The following is a 27,753-nucleotide window of genomic DNA, read 5'->3' as shown; positions in this document are numbered from 1 at the left end:
TTTATATACATTATTTACACAATGGGCCCCATGTGATTGGCTAATTCCGGGTTTCTCCTGTAGGCCAATCAGGTTGCAGATTCACCTCCACCTGGAGTTGGATTGGGTGGCTCCTGCGGACCAATCAGACTGCTGCATTCTGAATCCTATTGTTCTAGGACCAATCAGACTGCTGCATTCTGAATCCTATTGTTCTAGGACCAACCAGAGTGCTGCATTCTGAATCCTATTGTTCTAGGACCAACCAGAGTGCTGCATTCTGAATCCTATTGTTCTAGGACCAATCAGACTGCTGCATTCTGAATCCTATTGTTCTAGGACCAACCAGAGTGCTGCATTCTGAATCCTATTGTTCTAGGACCAACCAGACTGCTGCATTCTGAATCCTATTGTTCTAGGACCAACCAGAGTGCTGCATTCTGAATCCTATTGTTCTAGGATCAACCAGACTGCTGCATTCTGAATCCTATTGTTCTAGGACCAATCAGACTGCTGCAATTTGGATCTTATTCAACTCAGTACATAACAGTGCACATGCGAGAGATAGTGAGCTTGGAGCTAGCGACTTGTGAACATCTTTCTCCTTAGCAGGAGGGGACTGTGACTACCCCAAAGAACTAAGAATTAACATATGGTTTAGTGCCAATTGGTTGAATACAGGGATGGTCAGATCTGGACTCCAGCACCCATCAAGCCCCAGTCAGCATGGCTAATAGTCGATACATTGCACAGATCTGCATTTTAGGGGGACTCCTGAGGAGACGGCAGATCTAGTCTCCATTCAGCACACTGCAGTTCTTGCTACCTCTGCAGCAGTGATGGCGGTAGCACCAGCAGGCAATACATTCATTGAAGGCCAGATCTGCTGCCCTTGTGGATCGTGCCGCCTGAGGCAGTGACTTCACCTTGCCTCATGGGTGTGCTAGGCCTGACTAAATTGAACCTGTGTATTCAGAGTCTGTGTACCTGTGAACACAGACAGTGATAGGGTTGCCATCTTTCAAAAAGTGAAAATCTGAACACATAAGTTTTTTGTTTGGCTGGGTTTTTTTTGCCAAAGTTGGACCACCAATGTTTTAAGACCGTGTAAAATGTCATTTGCCTGGCACCTGCTTCACATAATATAGGCAGGTAGCTAAAAAGCTATTTTATTTTCTCAGGTTTTATTCAACACATTGCAGCTGGTTTGATGAGCTGCTTTGGAACTGCTATTGTTACACGATATATTGTTTTTGGACTGTATTCCCTGTTTTATTGAATTTATATGTAGCTGCTTTACTGCATTTTAAATATTATTATTATTATTATTATTATTATTATTATTATTATTATTATTTGAATTTATATACCACCCTATACCCAGGGGCCTCAGGGTAGTTCAGATAATAAAATCAAGATATAAAACCACACAATACATAATACGTAATAAAAATACATAATAAAAATAAAAACGACAACCCAATAACCCCCCCCAAAAAAACACATTTCAAAAGGGCATAAAGGTAAAGGGTAAAGGGACCCCTGACCATCAGGTCCAGTTGTGGCTGACTCTGGGGTTGCGACGCTCATCTCGCTTTGTTGACCGAGGGAGCCGGTGTACAGCTTCCGGGTCAAGTGGCCAGCATTGTAGCACCCTGCTTGTGGTTAACGCTTAGCTGGAATGAAATATTCAACGCAGCAATAGAGAAATTAAAATAATAATTTATTTGTCGGACAAATAAATATGAGGCACAGTGGTATATGGTTACCAAGCTCTGGCCTAGCCTCCTGCCATTCTGGCCAGCACTTATATTTCCTCAACCCAGCCCCCTTGCTCCTCCTGTGGCTGCCTCTGTCCAATCAGCCTGGTTGAAATTCCTATTGGCTGTTTGCTAGAACCAATCACAAAAGATACACCCATTTCCTTTTGCCCTTTTATGGGAAACAAAAAGCTATATATTCTTCTATCTATAAATGACAAATAAGTAGTAATATATCTTACACTTGTCTCAACAAGGAACCTTAATTACCAGCTCACCTCTTGCCCTCCTTGCCCTATTGCCTTCCAAAACAGATAGTTAATCTTAAATTTTTATCTTAAACTTTTATCTTAAACAGATGTCAAGGATCTTGAGTTCACATCAACACTGAAAGATCTCCTTCTTTTGGAGGTTTCTAAACAAAGGCCTGACAACCATATGTGTGCTCTAATGATGGCAGGGGGGCTGGGCTGGTGGCTGACTTAATTTCAGGATAGTTACAACTCTTACAACTATATGAAATAAGAATCTAGCATTTCTTAAATCCTTTGCATAATTACATTTAAGCCAATATATTTAATACATAACATAAATAACCTTTTAAAAGGAAAAGAAATCTTAAAAGGATCTCAGTTTAAGAAAGAAACAACTTTAGAAAAAGATTTCCCAAAATACTCTCTCCCTTTCTGCCAGCCAGATGCTTTCTTCCATTTGCTCTTGACCTTTCAACCTTAGGAAAATATGGCTCAAGTTTAATGGGAGGCACATGGTTTCATTTTACTATTTATCAACTCTTAATTTATGTTTTCTCAGCCTTTTTATATTCTGTAACATGCAAGGTCAGTGTCCTCGGACTCAGCCTGTAATTCCCTTTTTGACTTTGAGAATTGTTTTCTGCTATAAATCAGGGGGCCCCTTTGTCTAGGAGGAAAAACATTGCCAAGGTTCTTAGGCAGCTGGTCTTCTGCCTGGCATGAAACATTTGAAAATCTTTAAGCTCATTTTAAAATACAGGCCCTGATCAAAGATATAAGCTTTGATAAAAAATGCAGGCTTATGATTAGATGCCTCAGCATGACTAAGCCGCTTCTGGCTAACCAGAGTAGCGCACGGAAACACCGTTTACCTTCCCGCTGGAGCGGTACCTATTTATCTACTTGCACTTTGACGTGCTTTCGAACTGCTAGGTTGGCAGGAGCAGGGACCGAGCAACGGGAGCTCACCCCGTTGCGGGGATTTGAACTGCTGACCTTCTGATGGGCAAGTCCTAGGCTCTGTGGTTTAACCCACAGCGCCACCTGTGTCCCTTGAAAAGGGCATAGGATGTAATAAATAAATGTAAATAAATTTGAAATCATCACCATCATCTGTAAATGCAAATTAGATATGGTTCACCAATCCTCAGGTCTTTCTGCAATCAGAGTGAGACTTCCTTTCCTGGCAGGAGGCTGAACATTTCAGTGCTGCAAATTAATAATAATAATAATAATAATAATAATAATAATAATACCCACCAGCCTACCTTTTGAAGTCTGCTCTGTATGGCAATAACCTGGATCAAGGTGCATTGAAGATTACGCATAATCCTTGAGATAGCATTGGAGGAGCAGTAATAATGCTGATAACAAGGAACATCTCGAGGTTGCAGAGGCAATAAGGCCGAGACCTCAAGGCTGAAGCAAGTGAAGTTTGGGAAAGTTTCCCAGGTATCAGAAAAAAGGACCCCCCTAAATCAAAATGAATTCATTAAATGCAGTAGAATGGATGAAGGGAAAAGGCTAAGCAGGAAAAGGAAGATGAACAATGAAGTTCGTGATGAATAATTCACTTTATATGGATAGACAAAGAAATTCACCTTGCTCTTTGATGAACTGGAAAAAAATAACTGCAGGAAAACGATGCATGAAACCAAGAAGAGGAAAGAGCCATGGGAAAAATATTGTGAATTTCAAAGAGCTTTTGAATTTGATTATTCAGTGTGAATGTTCTTTACAGAAGAGAAACGAGCGAATGGGAATCAGAGACTCAGCTTTTTGTAAGGGAGTCTATGGGTAGCCCCTGTTTTGTAAAGAAATATTTTAATACCCTCACATCCCGCTTTTCTGTTCAGAAGTAAAAAAGTGCGTAATCATAAAAACGCATTAAAATAATAAAATATTACTGATCTGAAAACACAACATTAAAAACAAACAATTCCAAACAAACAGCATTATAAACCACTACCAGGACATATAATTCCCTCACTAACGGTGCAAACCTAGGTGTGTGTACTCAGAAGTAAGCATCGTTGAGATCGATGGGACTTACTTCCAAGTAAGTCGGCATAAAAGGGACGTGGGTGGCGCTGTGAAAACTGGTGAAAACTGAAATCCTTTGTTTGAAACTTTATAAATACCATTGCCTGGACCATGGGGGTTGTTTAACTGGCCCATAGACCCCTGCGGCCAGCTCTGGGACCCTTGCCCGGGGAAGCTCCTGCAGCCAATGGGAAGCTGTGCATGCCTCCTTCGCACCAGAAGGAGCACCGGAAATAGCACACACTCCGGCCCACTGCGGCATCTGCGGGACCGTGAACCGGCCCAAGCCACAAAAACTTTGCCAACAACTGCCCTTGCATAAGACTTCAGTACCTGGAGACAGCCAGGTTGTGCATCCGTAGCAGTGACCAGAGGAGGAATGACTACTGGGAGGAGCGCAGAGAGAACAGCACAACCAGACGCCTTCATCTGCCCCATCTGCAACAAAACATGTCTCTCCCGTATCAGCCTCTACAGACGCAGCAGGTGCTGCAACCTTCCAATGGTTTGACTTCACCCCAAAAGCTGTACGCTTCCATTATCTCTCAAGACAAATTGCCAACAAATAAGGCAGAGTTATGCTCTCTCTCTGCTTATTTAACTTATATGCAGAATTCATCATGCGAAAGGCTGGGCTGGATGAATCCCTAGCCGGAATTAAGATTGCCAGAAGAAATATCAAGAACCTCAGATACGCAGATGATACAACCTTGATGGCAGAAAGTGAGGAGGAATTAAAGAACCTTTTAATGAGGGTGAAAGAGGAGAGCGCAAAATATGGTCTGAAGCTCAACATCAAAAAAACGAAGATCATGGCCACTGGGCCCATCACCTCCTGGCAAATAGAAGGGGAAGAAATGGAAGCAGTGAGAGATTTTACTTTCTTGGGCTCCATGATCACTGCAGATGGTGACAGCAGTCACGAAATTAAAAGACGCCTGCTCCTTGGGAGAAAAGTAGTGACAAACCTAGACAGCATCTTAAAAAGTAGAGACATCACCTTGCCAACAAAGGTCTGTATAGTTCAAGCTATGGTTTTCCCAGTAGTGATGTATGGAAGTGAGAGCTGGGCCATAAAGAAGGCTGATCGCCGAAGAATGGTTGCTTTTGAATTCTGGTGCTGGAGGAGACCCTTGAGAGTCCCATGGACTGCAAGAAGATCAAACCTATCCATTCTGAAGGAAATCAGCCCTGAGTGCTGACTGAAAGGACAGATCCTGAAGCTGAGGCTCCAATACTCTGGCCACCTCATGAGAAGAGAAGACTCCCTGGAAAAGACCCTGATGTTGGGAAAGATGGAGGGCACCAGGAGAAGGGGACGACAGAGAACGAGATGGTTGGACAGTGTTCTCGAGGCTACCAGCATGAGTTTGACCAAACTGCGGGAGGCAGTGGAAGACAGGAGTGCCTGGCGTGCACTGGTCCAGGGGGTCACGAAGAGTCGGACATGACTAAACGATTAAGCAACAACAACAACAAGGCAGAGTTCTACTTTCCTATCAAGGGTCTGTGGCCCAGTCCAGTCCTCCATGAATGCTCCATTGTGCACCAAAATTGTGCGCCCCCTCCACTGAAGGGAATATGGCAACCTTTGTGAAGGAGAGAGCACCTTACGTGATTTGAACCTTTGTCATTTGGACCCTGGACATGGAGTGTTGGTTTGTATCTGATGATGCAGACCGTCAGTGCAAATGTACTTTCTGTGTTTCCCTTTGGAGACATCTCTCTATCTTTATTTCCTTCCGGCTCAAGGTCTGAATTTACTTTGAATCTGTTTTCACAAGGAATGTATTTTTACTGTCTCTTGCACCCATAATTCACATGTGATGCTGTACTTTGATTTAAACACAGCTCTCTTCCTTTTCCTAATATCATTTCTTACGCAGAGAAAAACAGATGCAGGAAAGACAAAAGGCATTGTATGGTATAATGTGTGAATCTGAACACCCAAATGCAGTGTTTTAAATATGCCAATTGGCTTGGCGGCTGCAGCTTGCAATAACCTCCTCCAATAAATAACCTTGTCATTCAGGCTTATCACAATTTATACAAGTATTTGCCTTGACAGATTACACAAGTAAGTCTGTACAGTTCAGCTGATGTTATATGCATAAGGTGTACTCCATAATAACTTCCAGAAAGGATAGGTTTGAGTTGCATGTTGATTATTTGAATGAGATGTGAACTTGAGCAAATAATCTAGCTCTCTTATTATGCAACCTTTGCAAGAACACGCACAGAGGCCTGTTTTAAAGTTGTGTGTGGTCCCCCCCCCCCCCTTTGCACACTGCCCCAAGAACTTCTGTTATGAGCGGCTGCATTAATTTAGCAAAGCGGGCATGGAGAACTTGTGGCTTTCCAGTTGTTGTTGAACTCCAATTCCCATCAGCCTCAGACACATAGCTGTCAACTTACAGATTTGAAACTAAGGGACTAGCAGCCTCGAAAATAAGGGATCAGCAGCCAAAATAAGGGATTTTCCAAGCACAGGTATGTTCAACTTCTGAGCTCCTCCGAGCCAAAGGCAGAAAGCCCAGCCAGCAACCAAACGAAGCCTCAAGCCTCAAGGAAAACCACTGTCACCTCTCCGCTGGGAAGCGCTGAGCAAAGGCGAGTCCCCAGGCAACGCAGCTGATTTGATCAGCACAAGGAATGCAAGCTCTACCCCCCAGTCGTTCTTAGACTTCTTATTGGGTGAGCAACGCAGCCAAGCAACACAGTTGGAGCCTCCCTCCTCCCTGGCTGGCAAGGAGGGAGGGAGAGGAGATGCTTCCTTTGAAACCCGGGAAATTTAAGGGACATCATCAATAAGGGACAGCAGCGGGACATGGCGCTGGGATAAGGGACTGTCCCGCCAAATAAGGGACGCTTGACAGCTATGCTCAGGCAGCATAATCAATGTTCAGGGATGGGGGGAGCTGTAGTGCGACAAAATTCGGAGGGCAACAGTTTCCTCTTCTCTTCCCTGCAGCAAATAAACACTGGAAACCCCCTACCCACTTTCCTGGGTGTAAGCCCTCAACAGAACTTGCACTGAGCTATGGATACATTATGAATAATACTGCCCTTTCCCCCCCAAAAGGAACCTTTTCTTACTGTTTCAAATCTGCGACTGCTTCTTTCCACAGCGACTGGGGAAATTGTTTTCTTTGCCATTTAATACAGTGGTACCTTGGGTTAAGTACTTAATTCGTTCCGGAGGTCTGTACTTAACCTGAAACTGTTCTTAACCTGAGGGACCACTTTAGCTAATGGGGCCTCCTGCTGCTGCACCGCCGGAGCGCGATTTCTGTTCTCATCCTGAAGCAAAGTTCTTAACCTGAGGGACTATTTCTGGGTTAGCGGAGTCTGTAACCTGAAGCGTATGTAACCTGAAGCATATGTAACCCGAGGTACCACTGTATAAGGTTACCAGATTTTTTTTCAATGAACCCGGGGACACTTTAAATAAATAAATAAATAAATACACGTTTGGGATGTTGATGCTGCAGTGATGGCGGTAGCAGGGGGCGGCCGCTGCCTTGACCTCAACCACCACTTCCTCTGAGGCTTCTATATCCTTTCTCCCTGAGCCTGGGCAGCCCCTGAGTTGTTGGTTCTTCGTTGGTGGTGGTGGGGAAGCGGTGCGTAGTGGGTCAGGCATGGAAGGAGGAGAAGGAGGGCCGAGAGCGGCAGTGGCGAGACTTGAGCAGCGCGATGCCTCCCTTCCCATCAGAGCAGCCCCAATCCCATTCCTAGTGGCGTGCAAGCAGGAGGGGGCAGGATCCCTCAGCTGGGAAGAGAGGCTTCCCGTTGCCTAATTGAGAGACCCCCTGCTCTCTCCTGCTTGCTTGTACGCAAGTAAGAGTTGGGAGGCTACTCCGATAGGCAGCATGAAGCTTCGCTTCGCAGCTTAGTTGCTGGGGTCAGGGAAGGTGGAGGCAGCCCAGAAGCTGCCTCTTAGAGCCCCTGCACCACCATCACATGGGAACTTCTGAGCAGCTCCAGAAGCCAGCCAGAGCCAACTGCTCCGGACTGCTGAGAGACTGCCGCTGCTGCATTTCCCAGGGACATTAGATGAAATCCAGGGACATTCCGGGGATGGAATTTGTCCGGGGAATTATTCGCAAATCTGGGGACTGTCCCTGGGAAACGGGGATGTCTGGTAACCCTAATTTAATAGCCTTCTTATGCCTTGAGGAGGCCCGTCATCCATTTCTACAGTTAATTCGGAACAGAATAATAGAAATACAGTCCAGATGTAGCCAACCAAGGGAAGAGGAACACTATTATTGCTCTTTCCACCAATACATGAACTTCTCTAATCATGGAACCGGTGTCCCATGATCCATTGTAGGAACAATAGCTACTGCTAATAGAGCAATTGTGATGCCTTGTTTTTCATCTTTCAGTTTTTGCCTGTTTGTCATAATTGTTCCTTCTGTTTTATATACATTATAAATGAAATAATAATATTAACTTTACAAGAAAAGGAAGACAAGGAAATGGTTAACATTAAAAAAAAGCCAGTTGAATGGAACATTTCATGTTCCTGGGACATTCTGTAAAAGCAGCTACAGTACTCATCTGCAAACTATTGCTAGCAGTATTTTTAGAGAACTATCTTATAATGGATAACTATTTTATTTCTGCCGAGGTGGGCAGCACTGTATCTGTTTTAAGAACTTTGCGCCAGGATGAGAACAGAAATCGTGCTTCGGCGGCGCGGCAGCAGCAGGAGGCGCCTTTAGTTAAAGTGGTGCTTCAGGTTAAGAACAGTTTCAGGTTAAGAACAGACCTCCGGAACGAATTAAGTTCTTAACCCGAGGTACCACTGTATATATAACAAGAAATAGAAATCCAGTGAAGAAACAAATAGAACCATAAAGAAAATCAAATTGATTTATATATTGTGTACAGTTTTAATTGGCACTACTACTGGTGCTACCTGGATGCAGGTGGTGCTGTGGTTTAAACCACTGTGCTGGTTGGACTTGCCGATCGGAAGGTCAGCGGTTTGAGGCCCCGCAATGGGGTGAGCTCCCAGCTCCTGCCAACCAGGCAATTCATTTTTTAAAAATATAAATATTTATTGAAATTTTACAAAATCATAACAAGATACAACAACAACAAAAAAAACACAAAACCGAAAAATATAAGATACAAAAAACAGAAAATAGATAAAAATAAAAAGAAAAAAGAAAAAATCCATTATTCTTTTTCTAACTTTAAAACTCATTACCTTATTTCCTTGACCTCCTCACACCTCCCCTTTTTGTATTCCCATTTACAAAATCAAATCAGCAAATCCTTACCCTCTTTCAATTTATCATCTTTAACTTTGTATCTTAACATATCCCAACTCAAATAGTTTCATCCATCAATTCGTTTTTGCATACTCTTTCTAACTTTATCACTAATGCCACTTATTTTTAATCCAACATCATTTCAACATTCATAAATTTTACACTGTTTCTGTAAATAATCTTTAAATTTATTCCAGTCCTCTTCCACCAGCTCTTCTCCCAGGTCTCGAATTCTGCCAGACTTTTCCGCCAACCAACCAGGCAATTCAAAAGCACACCAGCACAAGTAGATAAATAGGTACCGCTCTGGCGGGAAGGTAAACGGCGTTTCCTCGCACTGCTCTGCTTTTGGTGTTCCATTGCTGGCCACATGACCCGGAAAACTGTCTGCGGAAGTGGACAAACGGCGGCTCCCTCGGCCAATAAAGTGAGATGAGCGCCACAACTCCAGAGTCGTTCACGACTGGACTTAACTGTCAGGGGTCCCTTTACCTTTACCTTTACACAGGTGCTACCTAATAGCTGTTCTGCATTTGGTCGTTTAGTGTGGCACTTTGGAACTTGCTGCCGATTAAGATCAAGCAGGCGCCTTCGTTTTTCTCTTTTTGGCACCTGTTTAGGCAAGCTTAGAAAGTTCAGGTAAAACTCTGATCTGCTTTTGCCATTTTAGCTTTCCTATGCCGTGAAAGCAGGGCTGTGGTTTTCTCTCCATTTTGCAGTATTGCCTTGCCTTTTCAGAAACCACTTTGAGTGGATTATTATTATTATTATTATTATTATTATTATTGAAAACCCCCAAAACGATCAAGTGGTGCATTCATGAAATAAATAAATAAATAAATAAATAAATAACGTGGTGGGTTTTTTTCCAAAGTAAAAAATTAGACACACATAATGCAACGGTGTGTTAAATTGTATGAAATAATTAAAGAGGGATTATATATGTGTGGATGTGTGTGTGTCATCGCTGTCAACGTTTCCCTTTTTTAAGAGAATTTCCCTTATTCCAAATAGGATTCCTCGCAAGAAAAGGGAAAAAGTTGTCAGCTATGCTGTATGTATGTATATGTATGTGTATATATATGTGTGTGTGTGTGTGTGTGTGTATATATATATATATATATATGTATGTATATATATGTATATGTATGTGTATGCATATATCTATATGTGTGTGTGTATGTATGTATATATATATATATATATACACACATATACATATATGTATACATATACATATTTGTATATATGTACACAAAAAAATAAAAATCCAGTAGCGCATTAAACTTTATGAAACAAACAAACAAACAAAGTTTATATGCATACACTAGCGGTGCATTAAACTTGATGAAATCCATAAATAAATCGATTGCCCCATCATAGCCGTCAGAAATCCTCCTCCTTCTTCTGCCGCCCGCGCCTCCTCCTCCTCCTCCTCCTCCTCCCCGACTTCCTGCCTCCGCGCCGCGGGCAGCCTCTCCGGCTCCTCCCCTGCTCGATCGAGGGAAGCCGCCCGGGACCCCGCCTCTCCCGCACCCCGAGGCCTCCCCGAAGCCCGGGCAGGGGCGGCGCGGTGGGGCGTGCGGGTGTCCCAGCTGGGGGGGGGGGAGGCTGGCCTTTGGGACTGGGGGTGGGCCTGAGGGCGCCCCCTTTTCCTTGGCCGAGCTGGGGTGAGGGGAGCCGGCCCTTCTTCCTGGAGGGGAGATTCAGTTGGGGGGCGGCCGCCTTCCCCATTTTTTTGCCACCCCACTTGGCACTGAGAAGTGAGGAGAAGCCCTTCAGAGGCAGCTCTTTAGAGGTTTTCCCCAAATTATTTGGGGGGGGGGTTGGCCTTCCCCATTTTGGGGGTGTCTTTTTTGCCTCCCTCTTTTTGGGGGTGTCTTTTTGCTCCCCCCCTTTTGGGTTTTTTTTTGCCTTCCCCATTTTGGGTGTGTCTTTTCTGCCTCCCTCTTTTTTGGGGGGGGTGTCTTTTTGCTCCCCACTTTTTTGGGGGTGGGGGTCTTTTTTGCCTTCCCCCTTTTTTGAGGGGGGTGGGCAGGAGCTCTCTAAACCGTTAAGGAAATATTGGGTAAAGAAGGTGTGTTTTGCCTCATTTTCAAAACCATCGGGGCGTCTGCTTTTGCTTTCTTGTCTTCATTTTGGGGGTGTGTGTGTGCGCGCAATAATAATAATAATAATAATAATAATAATAATAATAATAATAATAATAATAAATTTTATTTATACCCCGCCCTCCCCAGCCAAGGCCGGGCTCAGGGCGGATAATAACCAATAATAAAAACAAGTTGAATGAACAAGATTAAAATAAAACCGCTGGCACATTTGCAAAGCTAACCGAGGTCCTGTACGGTTTCAGTTGGATGTTGGGGGGGCCAACATGACCATATGTTGAGATTCCTGCATTGCAGGGGGTTAGACTAGATGACTTTGGGGATCCCTTCCAACTCGTAGAGTCTCTGATCCTGTGATTCAAAGCCTCTGCAAATGGGCAGATGGATGTCAGGAGAGCCAACTTAAGAGAGGGCTGCTCCCCCTCCCCCCCACATTATTTTGCGGGTGTTTGGGAGCCGAGCTTGAAGTTAGGGCTATATGCCACCCCCAGTTTCCCAATGAAACCCCCTTCATTGGGGTGTTGTTTATTGGGCCTTCTCGGTAGCGGCACCCGCCCTGTGGAACCCCCTCCCACCAGAGGTCAAAGAGAAAAGAAAAACAACTACCAAACTTTTAGAAGACATCTGAAGGCAGCCCTGTTTAGGGAAGCTTTTAATGTTTAATAGGTTATTTCGTATTTTAGTGTTTTGTTGGAAGCCGCCCAGAGTGGCTGGGGAAACCCAGCCAGATGGGCGGGGTATAAATTTTATTATTATTATTATTATTATTATTATTATTATTATTATTTTGTTTGAATGCGGTGAGCTGGCCAACAAATTCCCCCTCCCCAAATTTTGGGGTCGGGTGAAGAAATCGGGATGAGGGAGCCCCCCATCTCACCCCCCTTTGCTGTCAATTTTGAGAAAAAAGAAAGTGAAAAAATGCACCCAAAATAAGTGAAGAGGCGATCAGGCAACCCCTTCCTTTCCCCTCCATCCCAGGGCGAGCAGAGACTGAAGGCTGCTTTTATTCCTTATTTTGGGACCAACCCCCCCCCCCCCAGTTTCGTTGCAAAGGGTGCTTGGAGACAGAAGTGCCATGGGGTGAGATTTGCTACTCCTTGCAGGTGTCAACTTTCCTTTTGATCCCTCTATCCCTGTTGGTTTTTAACTTTTATCCAGCCCTCTGAGTGAGGAGAGTTTTCAGAGGCTCCTCCCATAGCAGATGACACAGACCTCGTTTGTTTCTTTCCTTCTCGGAAGCCAGCAGGCTGCTGCCTTCACCTCCATTCTCCCCTTCCCTTCTTTCTACAGGGCTGGAGGAACTGAACTTGGCTGTTCAGGGTCTGTGGGCTCTGTCTGGAAGGGGCAGGAAGCAGCCCGGGTTCCTCGGCTTCTTGTGGGCTCCGCGCCCTTGCTATGGAAGATGTGCTCCCTTCTTCAGTGCTGGAGATCTGCGTGTTGGTCGGTGTCCCTAGAGAAAGGGAGAAGGAAATGTACCAGGTAAAAAGGGAAAAGGGACTAAGCTGCTGCGCTTTTGCAGGGTTGGTGACTGCAGGAGAAAGGTGGAACAAATCGCTTTCTATTCACCCTTGAGATCCGTTTAAAACCAGCGCGGCTGCATTTCTGTGCTATGTAACTGTGCAAAGCTGTTAGCCTGTTCCTGATGCGCTGACAAACTGGTAAATCCACCCTGAGGCTGAGAAGGAAAAAACAACGACAACACAGCTTCTTTCCCACAGATCCCCTTGTAAATACATAATAGATCGCAGGAGTTTAAGATTATCTCGCCTGTCTCGCTAATTTGTCAACTTCCTTCTTTGGCCTTTATTTACATGTTAGGAGCTTGGGGGCAGGGGGAAGACATTTTTTTTTTAAAAAAATTATTTCCTTTTGCAAGGTGAGTGTGTGGTTTTTGCAGATTAAAAAAAGAAGAAAAAGAAACAACCTCCGCCACTTCCTAAGAGTTGAGATGTTGTGAAATGGAGATGTGCCACTTTGCTTTAAAGTGGGCATGTCACCAACCTGTGACGTTTCATTAGCATGCTGCAACACTTAAGTCTTAATCACCAAGCCCTTACGGTTTCCAGAGGGTTAGCTGTGTTGCTTGCTTGCAGGGAAAACACACACCAAGAGTCTTGTGGGATTTTAAAGACCAATAAGCTTATTTTTCTTATATAGAGTAGTACCTTGGGTTACATATGCTTCAGGTTACAGATGCTTCAGGTTACAGACTCCGCTAACCCAGAAATAGTACCTCGGGTTAAGAACTTTGCTTCAGGATAAGAACAGAAATCGTGCTCCGGTGGCACGACGGCAGCAGGAGGCCCCATTAGCTAAAGTGGTGCTTCAGGTTAAGAACAGTTTCAGGTTAAGAACAGACCTCTGTAATGAATTAAGTACTTAACCCGAGGTACCACTATATATATATATATATATATATATATATGTATATATATATGTATATATATATATAAGTTTTTAACATATCATTTTCAACAGTAATTAAACATAGTTTTACATCTTATACAATTTTTTTGACTTCCATCAATCACCTTTGAAAATTTTCCAATCTAATCACTTAATACAGTACATTTCTTACTTTCACTATTACATTTAAATCTCATAACTAATATCTCTATTCTTTTTCTACTTTTCAATGTTTCATATATTTCTCCTTACAAAACGTCTTGTAGTCCTACTAGCGTAATTTGTTGATTACAGTTGCTTTTCAAATAGTTTGTATATTTCTTCCAATCTTCTGTGGATCTCTGGTCCTGCAGGTTTCGAATCCTTCCTGTCATTTTATCTAATTCTGCGTAGTCCATTAATTTTGTCTGCCATTCTTCTTTCGTCCAATAAGCTTATGTCATAAGCTTTTATAGACTTCTCTACTTCATCAGAAGTATACTCCCTCCAAATTGCCTAGTATCTTGCTGTTTTCTTTTCTGATGAGGGCTATTTAAGCAGAACAGCATGTTTGTTGAACAACTATCTTCCATCTGAATTGGTTACAGGTTGTTCTAAAAGTGGATCCACAGCTCCTTTGTTGGTGGGAAGAGTTTGTGTGAGGAATGACAACGACTATTTGGCATTGTGACGTTTGTGTGGCCTCTAAAGTAGGGTTAAATAAATAAATAAATAAAGTCCAGTAGCACCTTAGAGACCAACTAAGTTTGTTCTAGGGATGCAGATGGCACTGTGGTGTAAACCACTAAGCCTTGGGCTTGCCGATCGGAAGGTCTGCGGTTCGAATCCCTGCGACGGGGTGAGCTCCCATTGTTCGGTCCCAGCTCCTGCCAACCTAGCAGTTCGAAAGCATGTGAAAGTGCAAGTAGATAAATAGGTACCGCTCCAGCGGGGAGGTAAACGGCGTTTCCGTGCACTGCTCTGGTTTCGCTAGAAGCGACTTAGTCATGCTGGCCACATGACCCGGAAAAACTGTCTGCGGACAAACGCCGGCTCCCTCGGCCAGTAAAGTGAGATGAGCACCGCAACCCCAGAATCGTTTGCAACTGGACTTCTTAACTGTCAGGGATCCTTTACCTTTTAGGTTTGTTCTGGGTATAACAATTTTTTAATATTTATTTTGACTGCATCAGACCAACATGTCTACCTACCTGAATCTAAAGTAGGGTGTCAAACTGATTTATTATCCGCTGAAAACGGCAATATGATTTTGATAAGTACTCTTTTGGTTCCCAGATCCCCTTTCCCGGGCACCACCACTGCTTGCATGCTTAGGCAGTTATATGAAACATCCTTGCCATTTAAATCTTTCTTTTTTCATTGACTGAAAGCTACCCCCATTGGCAGCTGTTCATCTCATGGCTAGACTGGGAATGGGAAAAAGCTCACAGGCATTCTGATAGCCATTGGTAGGTCTGCCCCCTTACCCCAGGGAAGGGCTTCTTGATCCTGAAGGTGGTTTAATGATTTGCCTAGAGCAGGGGTAAGCCAATTGGGTTCCCACAATCTCTGGCTGAGGCTAATGGGAGTTGGAGTTCAGCAACATTGGGAGGGGGGGACCATCTGAAATAGAGTACAGTGGTGCCCCGCAAGATGAATGCCTCGCAAGACGGAAAACCCGCTAGACGAAAGGGTTTTCCGTTTTGGAGGTGCTTCGCAAAACGAATTTCCTATGTCTTGCGAGTTCCTGCAGGTTTCCCCCCTTAGCTGATCCGCTAAGCCGCTAAGCTGCTTAACAGCTGATCCGCTAAGCCGCTTAACAGCTGATCCGATAAGCCGCTTATCAGCTGATCCGATAAGCCGCTTATCAGCTGATCCGATAAGCCGCTTATCAGCTGATCCGCTGATCCGCTAATGGGCTTGCTTCACAAGACGAAAAAACCGCAAGACGAAGAGACTCGCGGAACGGCTTCTTTTCGTCTTGCGAGGCACCACTGTATGATGGAGTGGCTTGGGCACTTCCTATAGAAGACTTATTCCTATGAGTCAGTTTCAGCAGAATGAACTGGTTGCAAAATAGCATGCTTAGTTTGTTTCGCCACCGACGTCTTACAAACTGACTTCAGTAGAATGAACTAGATGAAGATCAACGTGCTTACTTGATTTTATTTGGTTTTATTGGTTGATAATGGTCATGCTTTGCATAAAATTGAAAAGAAAAATGTCTTGAAGCAAGATAGATTTAAGGGTGTCGCAAGTTCCTGAGAAACAGGCATAGAATCTGTATTAGCTTAGGATTTCTTGACTTTGCTTCCAATATTGTTAACTACTAGACCATGCATAGGCAAACTCTGCCATCCAGATGTTTTGGGACTACAATTCCCATCTTCCCTGACCACTGGTCCTGTTAGCTAGGGGTGATGGGAGTTGTAGTCCCAAAACAATTTTCGGCATCTGGACATGCGCAGACGTGATTTCTGGTATCTGCACGTGCGCAGATGCCATTTCCGGCGCCACTTGGTGAGTCCCCGCGCCATGCTGTGCTGGTTTAGCACAGTGCACGGGGGACTTGCCATGCGGGTGGCTCGGTTTGCGGGCAGCTCGTGGGCCGCTAAACTGGCCTTCGTGGGCCACATCCAGCCCATGGGCCACACGTTGCCGACCTCTGGTCTAGGGAGTATAACAGGCTTTGTCAACCTCGGCCCTCCAGATGTTTTTGGCCTACAACTCCCATGATCCCTAGCTAGCAGGACTAGTGGTCAGGGATGTTGGGAATTGTAATCTCAAAACATCTGGAGGGCCGATGTTGAGGAAGCCTGGAGTATAAACTACACTCCCTACCAGCAACTCCTGCAGCCAAGCTCGTGCCAGACATCTTGCTCTGCTTCCTTTGGACCACGCCAGTGAGGCCAGGAGGTGGGGATTGTCTTCTGGGCAGCCCAGGACCTCCATACACACTGAAGAGTTCACTTTGGTCTTGCTAATGCAGTGGTTTGACTTCACCCCGGGGGTGCACTCCATTGTCTCTCGAGACAGACAGATGCTGATGAGCAGGCCCCTTGACATAAACGAACCTAAGTTCCTCATGTCCAGTTTGAGTAGGACTAACATGGACGCAACCCATTATTTGTGACTTTTACTGTAGACTGACCTACTCATGTCCAGGAGGTGGGTAGGGGTTTGGACGGGGTTGCAGTCTTTTGGAAAAAGGAGGTTCACAGCTTGGAGCTCCTCCTGGACCTGGAAGCTAGATGACCTCGATGGCTTGGAGTGTCTTTTTCCAGCCATGGCTGGTTCAACAGCTGTGGCCCCTTCTGGACAGGAAGTGACATGGCTCTGGTAGCATCCCATTTGGATGACTGCACTGTGCTTGGGGATGCTCTTGAAGATGAACGAGAAACTTCGGTAGGTTCAAAATGCAGCAGCCGGATTACTGTTTGGGTTCCATTTAGATCTTGCAAAACAGCAGCGCTGATTGCCAGTTCTATTTTTTTTTTAAAAAAAAACAATATTTATTCAAGTTTTAAAGATTACAGAAATAAAATTAGAAAAAGAAAAAAATAAAAATAAAAAATACAGAAAATACAATACAAAAATACAAACAGTTAAAAAAAAGAAAAAACAGCTCAAACCTTTACATAACTTTCTTTCCTTTGCTTATTTCCTTGACCTCCTCACACCTCCCTTTTTTGTATTCTAGTTCAATTAGACATTTCAGCAAATCCTTTCCAGCTTTGTTTTTATCCTAATAATTTATCTTAATATACTGTAATTTTACATTCTCGTCTTTCACCAATTAAAAAATCAATTTTTACCTAATCCTTTATATCATTTCTGCTAAAACCACATTATTTCATCGCCAGTTCTATTTCTGGGCCCAATTCAAGGTGCTCGTGTTAGTGTTTAAAGCCTCAAATGACTCAGGCTCCAAGCATCTGAAGGCTTGCCTCCTTTCCTACAGATCCCCTTGGGTGTTAAGATTAGCAGAGCAGTCCCTGTTGGTTGTTCCATCACTTCTGTAAGCTTGGGATGCTGGTGGCCTGGAGGAGGACATTCTTTGTGATGCGGGTGGCGCTGTGGTCTTGGGCTTGCTGATCGGAAGGTCAGCGGTTCGAATCCCTGTGACAGGGTGAGCGCCCGTTGCTCTGTCCCAGCTTCTGCCAACCTAGCAGTTGTGCACACCAGCACAAGTAGATAAATAGTTACCACTGTGATGAGTAGTTAATGGCGTTTCCGTGCGCTCTGGCTTCCGTCATGGTGTTCTGTTGCGCCAGAAGCAGTTTAGTCATGCTGGCTACATGACCTGGAAAGCTGTCTGTGGACAAACGCCGGCTCCCTCGGCCTGAAGCGAGATGAGTACCGCAACCCCGTAGTCGCCTTTAACTGGACTTAACCGTCCAGGGTTCCTTTACCTTTTACCTTTACCTATTCTCTGTGACAGCCACAAAGCTGTGGAGCTCTCTCCCCATAGAGGTGTGTTTGGCATCTTCATCGAATGCTAAAGACATACCTCTTTACCTTTGCTTTTTGACACCCGGGGTGTCTAGTTTTAGGGCCCACCATATTTTTGTTACGGTAAATTGTTTTGAACTTCTTTTAACATTGCGATTTAATTGCTGTAACCTGCCCCGGGATCTTAGGTTGAAAGGTAGGTAACAAATTGAAATAATAATGTTGCTAATGTTTCAGTTAATGTGTATTATTAATTATTGAAGAAAGAACTGACTGAAAAACTGCCCGATGGACTTTTGCACCTAGTTAAATGCTCTTGGCTTTAATTTTGAACTAGTAGACTTAGAGTTTGTTTACTTGGAAGTACAATTCAACAGGTACAGTAGAATTTAGTATCGGATATGTGTGCAGAGAGCACCACGTACAAAATGAAGATAATACGTAAGAGGATGAAGACTGAAGAAGTAGTTATTGCCGGTCGGCCAATTGGTGCCAAAGAAGGACAGAACTTTATTTATGTATGCAACAACAGCAGCAAGAATACTCATCACGAAGTATTGGAAGACACAAGATTTACCCACCCGGGAAGAATGGCAGATGAAGTTGATGGACTATATGGAACTGGCGGAAATGACTGGCAGAATCCGAGACCAGGGAGAAGAGTCGGTGGAGGAAGATTGGAAAAAGTTTAAAGATTATTTACAGAAATATTGTAAAATTAATGAATGTTAGAAAAATGATGGAATGAAGTTATATGGCTTTAGCAGAAATGTTATAAGGAATTAGATATAGACAGATTGTAAATGTATTAAAGGGAAAAAAAACAAGGTTAGAATATGTTAAGATAAATTACAGGACAGAAAACAGAGGAAGATGGAAAGGAATTGCTGAAACAGTTAATTGAAGTGGAATATAAAAAAGGGAGGTGTGAGGAGGTCGCTGAAACAAGTGAACGAAAGTTATGATATTGAAATTAATGGATGTGTTTTTAATTGTTTTTGTTTTGTTTGGTTTTTTTTATAATATTTTTATTAAGTTTATAAAGTACAGAAAAAAGAAATAAAGACATAGAGAGAAAAATACAATAGAGAGATTACAAATTTCCATAATCCTTTTTTCCATCTATTGGACTTCCCCACATCCTCCAAACCCTGCATTCTCTGTAATACAGAATATCAGCAATTTGTTAACTTATTTCCAAACTTATTGTATCTTTCATTTTATCATGTTTCCTAATTTCCAAGCTGTTATAATTCAAATCTTATATGTTTTGACTTAAACATAATAAAGTTATTTCATTATTCCACCTTTAACTTCTTGTACCTTAATTTCCATTTCATTAGTTTACCAATGCTGAAGCAAAAATTTCTAAAAAGAGCATTTTTTAACATTCATACAACTTGTAATGTTTTTTCAAATAGTCTTTGAATTTTTTCCAATCCTCCTCGATTGTTTCTTCTCCCAAGTCTCGGATTCTGCCAGTCATTTCAGCCAGTTCCATATAGTCCATCAACTGCGTCTGCCATTCCTCCAGCGTGGGTAAATCTTGTGTCTTCCAATGCTTAGCAATCAGGATCCTTGCTGCTGTGGTAGCATACATAAAAAAAGTTCTATCTTTCTTAAGTACTCTCTGGTCCACAATGCCCAGAAGAAAGGCCTCCGGTTTCTTAGGTAAGGTATATCTAAGTACCTTTTTTAGTTCATTATGAATCATCTCCCAAAAGGCCTTCACTTTCGGGCAAGTCCACCAGAGGTGAAAGAATGTCCCTTCCGCCTCTTTACATTTCCAACATTTGTTATCAGACAGGTGATATATCTTAGCAAGTTTAACTGGGGTCATGTACCACCGGTATATCATTTTCATAATATTTTCCTTCAAGGCACTGCATGCCGTAAATTTCATTCCGGTGTTCCATAACCTTTCCCAGTCTTCAAACATAATGTTGTGCCCCAAGTCCTGTGCCCATTTTATCATGGCGGATTTGACTGTCTCGTCCTGTGTATTCCATTTAAGCAGCAAGTTATACATTCTCGAAAGTAGTTTATTTTTTGGCTCTAACAATTCTGTCTCTAATTTCGATTTTTCCACCTGGAATCCAACCTTTTTATCCACTTTAAAAACCTCCTGGACTTGAGCATAGTGCAACCAATCTCGCACCTTGTTTTTCAATTTTTCCAAGCTCAGCAACCTCCAATTGTCTCCAATTTTTTCAATTATTTCCCAATATTTAGGCCAGTAGGCTTCCATGTTAAGTCTCTTACGTGCCTTGGCCTCCACCGGTGAGAGCCACCTCGGAGTCTTACTCTCCAATAAGTCCTTATATTTTGTCCAGACCATCACAATTGCTCTTCTGACAATATGGTTTTTAAACAATTTGTGAACTTTAACCTTGTCATACCACAAATATGCATGCCACCCAAAAGCATTGTCAAACCCTTCCAGATCTAGGACATCAGTGTTTTCCAATAAAATCCAATCTTTCAACCAGCAGAAGGCTGCAGATTCATAATATAACCTCAAGTCTGGCAGGGCAAATCCCCCTCTTTCTTTCGCATCAGTTAGTATTTTAAACTTTATTCGGGGCTTTTTGCCCTGCCAAACAAACTTGGAAATATCCTTCTGCCACTTTCCAAAACATTCCACTTTGTCCACGATCTGTAGGGCCTGAAACAAAAATAACATTTTCGGCAATACATTCATCTTTATAGCTGCTATCCGGCCCAACAAGGAAAGTTTCAATCTTGACCATATTTCCAAGTCTCTTTTAATTTCTGACCAACATTTCTCATAGTTATCTTTAAACAAATTCAAATTTTTGGAGGTCAAGTACACCCCTAGATATTTTACTTTTTTAACCACATTTAATTCTGTTTCTTTCAGGAACTCATCTGTTTCTGTAGTTGTCAAATTTTTTGCTAAAACCTTAGTTTTTTGCTTGTTCAGCTTAAATCCCGCCACCCGACCAAAATCAGAAATTAATTCTAGCACTCTTTTAGTGCTAGAGACTGGCTCCTGTAATGTTAATACCAAGTCATCTGCAAAAGCTTTCAATTTATATTGTTTCACTCCGACCTCAATCCCCTGTACAGACCGGTCCTTTCTAATCATGTTCAATAGCACCTCCAGAACTGAAATGAACAATAGGGGGCACCCCTGTCGTGTCCCTTTTTCTATTTTGAATTCCTCTGTCACCACATTGTTAACAATCAATTTAGCTTTTTGCTCTGAGTAAATTGCTTCTATTCCATTTTCAAACCCCCGCCCGACTCCCATCCCTTCCAAATTTTTCTTCATAAACATCCAAGAAATGTTATCAAAGGCTTTCTCCGCATCAATAAAAATTAGAACCGCTCTAGTATTAAGATTTGTTTGTAGAAGTTCCAAAATGTCAATAATGTTTCTTGTATTATCAAACAAATGCCTACCGGGGAGAAAGCCAGCCTGGTCCTTATGGATCACTCCATTAAGAACTTTTTTAAATCTACTTGCTAAAATATCCGCAAAAATTTTGTAATCCACGTTTAGGAGTGAGATGGGGCGGTAGTTCTTAAGCTGGGTCTTTTCAGTTTCTTGTTTAGGTATCAATGTGATGAAAGCTTCTTTCCACGTCTCCGGTGCCTTCCTCCCCTCCATAATCTGATTGCAGACCTCCAACAGAGGTTGTATCAAGTAGTCCTTCAAAACCTTATAATATTTGGAGGTAAGTCCATCAGGGCCTGGAGATTTGCCTAGTCGAAGGTTCTGAATGGCACTTTCAATTTCTTGCTGAGTGATATTGCTATACAGGGTAGTTCTCATTTCCTGGGTTATTTTTTGTAATCCATTAATTTTAAGGAATTGATCCATCTCAAAGTCTTTCTGTGGCCCTTGTGAATAAAGTTCTTTAAAATATCTCTGGAAACACTTTCTAATTTCCTCGGGTTTCTGAACCATTCTCCCTTCAATCTCTAGATTTGTAACTGTATTAAGTTTTTGTCTCTTTTTCAACTGCCATGCTAGCAGTTTCCCACACTTGTTAGCTGATTCGAAGGACCTTTGTTTCATTTGTTTAATTTTCCATTCCACTTCTTGATTTATCAATTTCGAGTATTGTGCCTGGAAAAATTTCACCTCTCTCAGCACTTCCTTCGACTTGGGCCTAGATCTTAATTTTTTCTCTCCTTCTCTTATTTTCTCCAATATCTTCTCCTTCTTTTCATTCCAGAACTTTTTCTTAATCGTATTTTGTTGTATTAGAAACCCTCTCATAACTGCTTTACTTGCGTCCCAGATTGTTCTTTTTTCCACATTGGTGTTTAGATTTATTTCAAAATAGTCCTTTAAAGTTTTTTGGGCCTTCTTAACAATCTCCTGGTCCCTTAATAAGGTGTCATTCATTTTCCATCTAAAGGATCCGGTTGTGTTAAGTCTCAATTCCACTTTCATAGCATTATGGTCGGAGCAAGTTTTTGGGCAGATTTCCACTTTTCTAGTCTTAGGTACCAGTCCTCTAGTTGTCCATATTTGGTCGATTCGTGTCCATGTCAGATGAGCTTCAGAAAAGAAAGTTCCTTCTTTTCCTAAGGGGTTCTTAACCCTCCATATGTCAATTAAGTCCATATTGTCAGTCATTTCAAAGAAAGTTTTAGGTAGTCTGCCATCTTTCGTTATGTTGGCACTTTGCGACTTATCCATGTTTACAGATACGACCCCATTCATATTGCCCAACATAATAATGTTGTTGTAGTCTAAGTAGTCCAGCATAGTCTCGTGCAGCTTCCTGAAGAATTCCGATTTTCCTTCATTTGGAGCATATATTCCTAATATCAAAATTTTTTCTCCTTGCGTCTGAATTTTGTTTTGTTTGGTTGATTCAATGTTTTAGGGTTTGGGTTGTGTGGTGTTTTTGTTTTTGTATTGTATTGTATTGTATTGTTTAGTTCTTTTTCTTTTCTTTTGTAATCTTTAAACTGCTAATAAATATTATTTATAAAAAAAAGAAGAAGTAATTATTGCCAAATAATATTAGTAACATTCTTTTAAAAATATTGTTTTAGGTGGGGTGGATTGTTTCATAACAAAAATAAATTGCTGCTAAGTAGTAACAGAAGTAAATTTCTATATGTGAACCATCATTTGGGGACAAAATAAGAATTGTTATTATTTTATTGTTTTTAGGTTGCTCAAAGACATGACATAAGAAGCGCCCCTCCCTTTGAACCAGAAGTGCTTTCTGTTTTTGTACCTCCGTTCTTCAGCAAGGAGGAGTTGCAAACCACAAATATAAATAGGAATGCGTTCAATAAAGGGAAACGGCGTTCCTTTCGGAAAAAGAAAGAGAAATCCAAGACTGACACTGCAAAAGCTCTGAATGGAGCCCATAAAATTCCCGAGACTGAAGATATTACCATCCCCATAGACATTGACCTTAACGGATTGCCACAGCTTTGCTTTCCAGGTAATGTGAGCCCCTGTCATTTTAATAATCAGTTTCATGTCTGTTAACAGATAGGATCAATATTGATGCATAAAAGCAGGGGACTTGTAGTGCTTCTGGAAAGTGGGAATCATTTTATTGATGATAGTTAGATACAGTGCTTTTTTTCTTAAAAAAATGTTCAGGGGTACTCTCATTTTCACTCAATAGAATCACCATTTTATAGTTTAAATCGGGAAAAATAAATTCAGTAAATGGACAAAAGTACAAAGATTCACAAGAGGGACGCAGGTGGCGCTGTGGGTTAAACCACAGAGCCTAGGACTTGCCGATCAGAAGGTTGGCGGTTCGAATCCCCGCGACGGGGTGAGCTCCTGTCTCTTGGTCCCTGCTCCTGCCAACCTAGCAGTTTGAAAGCATGTCAAAGTGCAAGTAGATCAATAGGTAGTACTCTGGCGGGAAGGTAAACGGCGTTTCCGTGTGCTGCTCTGGTTCGCCAGAAGTGGCTTAGTCATGCTGGCCACATGACCCGGAAGCTGTACGCTGCCTCCCTTGGCCAATAAAGCGAGATGAGTGCTGCAACCCTAGAGTCGGTCACGACTGGACCTAATGGTCAGGGGTCCCTTTACCTTTACCTATGCTGCCCTTCATCTGAAGATGGCAATTCGTAACTGTGTTCACTACTGCTAACTTTTATTGGCATTGTGCCTTACAATACATTGATCTCATTTGCAGGAGGATTTAATATAGCGTTGGAATCCACGGAAGACCGCATCCATTTCCTTGTTTTCACCGACGTCTGTGGTAACAGAACGTATGGTGTTGTCGCACAGTATTACCGGCCTATGCAGGTAGGTTGTTTAGCCTGCTGCTGTGCTCCTAATCCGACAAACCAAAATGCTGAGCTGATCATTTGCAAATGCTGACCATTCTCAAAATTAGTCATCTAGTGCCTGTATCTTTAGCTACTGCTAAGTTTTTACAGTACAGGGCATACCTCTCTGAAGAAGAAGACCTAGCAGAGTTCTTGATTGTGAGTTCTAGTCACAGATATAACTAGGGCGAATGCTTTTGACTTTGTCAACTCAGGTAACTTGTTCTTAACATGTGACCATAAAGCTGTAGGGTGGTTTTTGTAAGCAGAACATGGGAATTCCCAAAAGAATAGAACACCGTATAATACTGGCCCTGAAAGACCTACGTTGGCTTCCAGTACATTTCCGAACACAATTCAAAGTGTTGGTGCTGACCTTTAAAGCCCTAAATGGCCTTGGTCCAGTATATCTGAAGGAGCGTCTCCACCCCCATCGTTCAGCCGGGACACTGAGGTCCAGCTCCGAGGGCCTTCTGGCGGTTCCCTCCCTGCGAGAAGTGTGGTTACAGGGAATCAGGCAGAGGGCCTTCTTGGTGGTGGCACCCTCCCATCAGATGTCAAGGAAATAAACAAATACCTGACTTTTAGAAGACATCTGAAGGCAGCCCTGTATAGGGAAGTTTTTAATGTTTGATGATTATTGCTTTTAATGATGATGATGATGATGATGATAATATACGGTTGGGAGCTGGCTGGGGAAACCCAACCAGATGGGCATGGTATAAATAATAAATTACTTCTTCTTCTTCTTCTTCTTATTATTATTATTATTGTTATTATAGAATTAGAATGGGTCTTGAGTGCCTAATATGTACTGCAACATGTTCTTAAAGTCAACATTATGTCCTGTATTTTGTAAATGTGCTTCTTTGTTTTCCAAAACTGAAAATGTTTGACAAGTGCCTAAAGTAACATGCATTTTTCTTGCAGGATGCCCACATCTTCTATAATGGACAAGCTTCTTGGGAAACGGCAAAGAGCTCCAGATCTGCTTCTTATTTTGTGCCATTTGCAGTGTGCATCATATCTAGGTATCCCTACTTCAATGCCCTCAAAGACTGTCTGTCCTGGTAAGGATTATGATCTAAGCTACTTCAATGGCAGTAACTTGCACCCATAGCTTTGATTTTATTTGTTACAGAAGCTGTCAAAATATGCTATATCACAGTAAGAGAGCTTTTAGTGACCAATTACAACTGTTGGGAGGCCAAATTAAGGCAGCAGATTCACCTATTTGTAGGCAGCGCTGCAGCATTTTGCTTGAACGGTCTTTGTCTTCACAATCAGTGTCAAAATGAATTGGGTTCCCTGTGTTCAGAACTGCACTTAAAATGTATTTCTTTCAACGGTTATTCAGAGGTTAGTGATGGTTGTTAAGCATGGATTTAGTCTGTTCCAGTTACGTATATTGTGATGCATTTTGATTTATTTAACAAAATTTATATACCGCTTACTCAAGCTAAAGACAAACTAAAATATTCATCAAAAACTTATGAAAGCAAGGCACGTATTTAGATACATTTTAAAAATATATATCTAAACACATATTTTTAAAATATATCTAAGTATATTTCGTTGGAGCAAAGCAGTTTTTAGCAGGCATCAAAAACAACACAAAGGAGGACTGCAGTAAGTTGGTGGATATATACTCTACAGAAAAAAACATACTTTGAAGGAATGAGAATTTTACTAAAAGTAATTTTGCCTTCTACTGACATACGCTTCACTTCTATTTGCTTTTTTTATTATTTCAGCTTATTGGCACAATTGAAGTCTTACAAGGATTTAGATGTTGATAACTATATAAAAGAATTCGCCGCCAGACTGTGTTTAATCCCCACTCCTCCTCCAGGACCTTTGCACTTGGTAATTCTGCAAGATACTACATTTTATTCTGCTGTATATTAGCTTCCTTAGTTTTTGTCTGGAAATGAAGGAACTTAAAATAACCCTGTTCTGAAGAACTTGGTTCATGACTGGTGCTCAGAAGAGCAAAGGCTCATGGCCACTTTCCCTTCCTCTCTTATTTTTCCCTAGGCCAGTGTGGTGTAGTGGTTAAGAGTGGTGGACTCGTAATCTGGTGAACCGGGTTCGATTCGTGGCATCTTCACATGCAGCTGCTGGGTGACCTTGGGCTAGTCACACTTCTCTGAAGTCTCTCAGCCTCACTCAACTCACAGAGTGTTTGCTGTAGGAGAGGAAGGGGAAGGAGAATGTTAGCCGCTTTGAGACTCCTTAGGGTAGTGATAAAGCGGGATATCAAATCCAAACTCTTCTTCTTCATTCTTCATTTTTCCCTCCAGACCAAACTTATCCTTCAATTTGTTGTCTACAGTGGTACCTTGGTTCTCAAACTTAATCTGTTCCGGAAGTCCATTCCAAAACCAAAGCGTTTCTAAACCAAGGTGCGCTTTCCCATAGAAAGTAATGCAAAATGGATCAATCTGTTCCAGACTTTTAAAAACAACCCCTAAAACAGCAGTTTAACATCAATTTTACTATCTAATGAGACCATTGATCCATAAAATGAAAGTAGTAAACAATGTATTACGGTCACATAATCAATCAATCAATCAATCAATAGCTGATCTGGGTTCCACACAGTCACAAAAACAAAACGAAAAAGAACCATAGAAGCAAAAATGCAAAATAAATAACAAAAACAGACAGACCTCAGTGTAACACTTAAAACGGAAGTGTGGCACTCAAATTGGAAGCGTAACACTCAAAACGGAGCACGTTCGACTTCCAGAAAAAGTCTGCAAACCGGAACACTACTCTAGATTCAGGTAGGTAGCCGTGTTGGTCTGACGCAGTCAAAATATGTATAAAAAGCAAAAAAATTATGCAGGCCCAGGGAAAAATAAGAGAGGAAGGGAAAGTGGCTTACAACAATTTTAAAAACACACTTTCGGAATCAGTTAAAACAGATTACAGTCAACAGAATGGGGGGGGGGCGTGTCCTAGAATGCATATCTCAGTTGTCAAAGAGAGGTGCACTTTCAGTGTATCAAGAAAACTACACAATGAAGGTGCCTTGACACCAGACAGCAGCAGGCTTGTGTCTGCAAATTCAGGTCACCCCTCCCATTCGCAATACAGTGGTGCCTCGCAAGACGAAATTAATCCGTTCCATGAGGCTCTTCGTCTAGCGGTTTTTTCGTCTTGCGAAGCAAGCCCATTGACGGCT

At 42.3% G+C, this 27,753-nt stretch overlaps 1 protein-coding gene across 3 annotated transcripts in view; it reads left to right on the top strand.

Moving 5' to 3' along the window:
* Nucleotides 1-10,884: 10,884 nt before the first annotated feature.
* DENND3 (DENN domain containing 3) overlaps nucleotides 10,885-27,753 on the top strand; it is a 52,052-nt gene continuing 35,183 nt past the window's right edge. The window contains exons 1-6 of one of the 3 annotated variants that reach the window (XM_081874001.1): nucleotides 10,885-10,903; nucleotides 12,726-12,914; nucleotides 23,431-23,710; nucleotides 24,425-24,540; nucleotides 25,494-25,633; nucleotides 26,318-26,429. In XM_081874001.1, the coding sequence (XP_081730127.1) occupies nucleotides 12,831-12,914; nucleotides 23,431-23,710; nucleotides 24,425-24,540; nucleotides 25,494-25,633; nucleotides 26,318-26,429 (732 nt within the window). In that variant the 5' untranslated portion in view covers nucleotides 10,885-10,903; nucleotides 12,726-12,830. Of the gene's footprint in view, nucleotides 10,904-11,250; nucleotides 11,399-12,300; nucleotides 12,516-12,725; nucleotides 12,915-23,430; nucleotides 23,711-24,424; nucleotides 24,541-25,493; nucleotides 25,634-26,317; nucleotides 26,430-27,753 lie in introns of those variants that run through there. The other 2 variants (XM_081874000.1, XM_081873999.1) reach the window with 2 other exon arrangements.

Source organism: Podarcis erhardii (genome assembly GCF_964252035.2).
Source record: "Podarcis erhardii genome assembly, chromosome: 8".
NCBI lineage: Eukaryota > Metazoa > Chordata > Lepidosauria > Squamata > Lacertidae > Podarcis > Podarcis erhardii.
This window is presented reverse-complemented; position numbering and strand designations above follow the sequence as displayed.